Below are 1,769 nucleotides of genomic sequence, written 5' to 3' on the forward strand. Positions count from 1 at the left end.
CTGTTATGTGAAAAATTGTGCTTTTTGGTTATATGGTTTTAAAAGAAAGGTATTCGAAATGTTTGGTGATTGTAGCAAATCTAGTGTTCATTTTCATTGTAAAGTACTAATGTTATGAAAAAAATTTGGAATGGTAAAGATGAGAGCCTATGTATAATTCTTTCTCTTGTGCATTACAGACTGTTCTAGCCAATGCAAAGAAACTCCTGGCAAAGGAGGTACTGGCAGTACTTGATGAGGTATCACGTGAAGTTTTCAGCTCTGGCCAGATCAAGATGTTCCCATATAGGACTCTGCGAGAGACTATTAACTTGGTCATGGTAACACTTCTGAGGGAACTTCTGGCTTATCAGAAAGGTAATGTATCTGTTAAAAAAGAGAGTCTTCCTATATATTTTCAGTCTAAATATTAACAACTTCTGCTTCAATGGAGCAGTGTCGCCAAAACACCAAAGTTTGCGCTATACTAGAAATAGTGTAAGTGCTCTGTTTCCATTATACAAGATATGTGTAACTGTGCAAGTGAACCATGTCATACTGCAAATAGCCATTCTTTAGACTACAATAATTGATTTATTTTCCAAAGACTTGCCGGTTCCATTTACAAGAGATGTCCAAGACTTTGTGAAGAGCCTCTACCTGTCTGGCCAGACTGAACTTGCAGGACAACAACAGGAATCAGGAGAGAAGGATGACCCTGCTGTGAAGACTCAAGCTGTTAACACATTTAGGATCAATGTTCAGGCAAATGCTGCTTGTGTTGATCTGTTGGTATGGGCTATTGCTGATGAGTCAGGTAAGTCTTGTTGCATTCTTAGATTGCATTGTCCTGTTGCATTTTCAGGGATGTCAGGTTTATAGTAAGCTTTTTTTTTTATTTAACATGGAGAGATTTTAGTTGGATTGTACAGTGTATAACTTAGAAGATATATAGTATAATATTGAGGCAAGTGAAGACAAATAAAAATAAGACAAAAGTGATAAGCCCAAATAGATGTTTTATAGAATTTACTACCTTGTTTTTAGCCAATGTTCTTGATAAATACTTTTATTCTTTAAATTTTAGTAGTATTGCAACAGTAATATAAGCGTAATTTGTTTACATTAGAATTAAAACTTTACACAGAAAAGTTTATAAATGCACATGAATGAAAAATAGAGAATGATGTTCATATGATTTTATCAACACTATGAAGTATTCATCTTTTTTCAGAAAATGGAGAAAAAGATATTCATTGTCAATATTTTGTTGTTGTTTACTGAAACTGCATATAATCAAACAAAAAGAAAGTAGTTGTAACATTTTTGTACGTTTTTTTTTTTTTCCTCTTATTTGCCATGGAGTAAACTCATGAATGTTAATCAAATAGTTTGAAGTGACATAGAGTACTCTTGTTATTATGTAAAAAAAAATATATATATATTTATGGTGATGTAATTACTTATTTAGATATAAATATTAAAATGAAGAAAATTATATATAAGTGAGTGATTCCTCTAACAGTTCTTGTCATAGATATACTGATTACGTGTTATATGTTTTCTGTGTGGGCAGTGCTCTCTTGAATCCTGTTCATGTTTCAGAGTCAGACCAGGGCTCAGAGCTCTCTTTCCTTCTGTCAGTTTTCACAAATCATCTCCAGATGCAAGATGTTGATGGTAACACAGGTCAATATAGGATGTGTTGTGTGGGACCTCGCCTTGCCATACTAACAACCATAAGTTTCTACACTTGCGTGGAAATGTGTGTATGTATATGTATGTGTATG

The 1,769-nt window shown here is 33.5% G+C and overlaps 1 protein-coding gene across 3 annotated transcripts in view; it reads left to right on the plus strand.

Annotated features, from left to right (window-relative positions):
• LOC119592241 (phosphatidylinositol 4-kinase alpha-like) overlaps positions 1 to 1,769 on the plus strand; it is a gene marked incomplete at its 3' end in the record, with an annotated part of 26,480 nt that overhangs the window by 7,217 nt on the left and 17,494 nt on the right. For 2 of the 3 annotated variants that reach the window (XM_037941074.1, XM_037941075.1), the window contains 3 exon segments: positions 180 to 357; positions 587 to 796; positions 1,585 to 1,668. In XM_037941074.1, the coding sequence (XP_037797002.1) occupies positions 180 to 357; positions 587 to 796; positions 1,585 to 1,668 (472 nt within the window). 3 annotated transcript variants of the gene reach the window in all.

The sequence above is a fragment of the Penaeus monodon genome, chromosome 29 (assembly GCF_015228065.2).
Source record: "Penaeus monodon isolate SGIC_2016 chromosome 29, NSTDA_Pmon_1, whole genome shotgun sequence".
Taxonomy (NCBI): Eukaryota; Metazoa; Arthropoda; class Malacostraca; order Decapoda; family Penaeidae; genus Penaeus; species Penaeus monodon.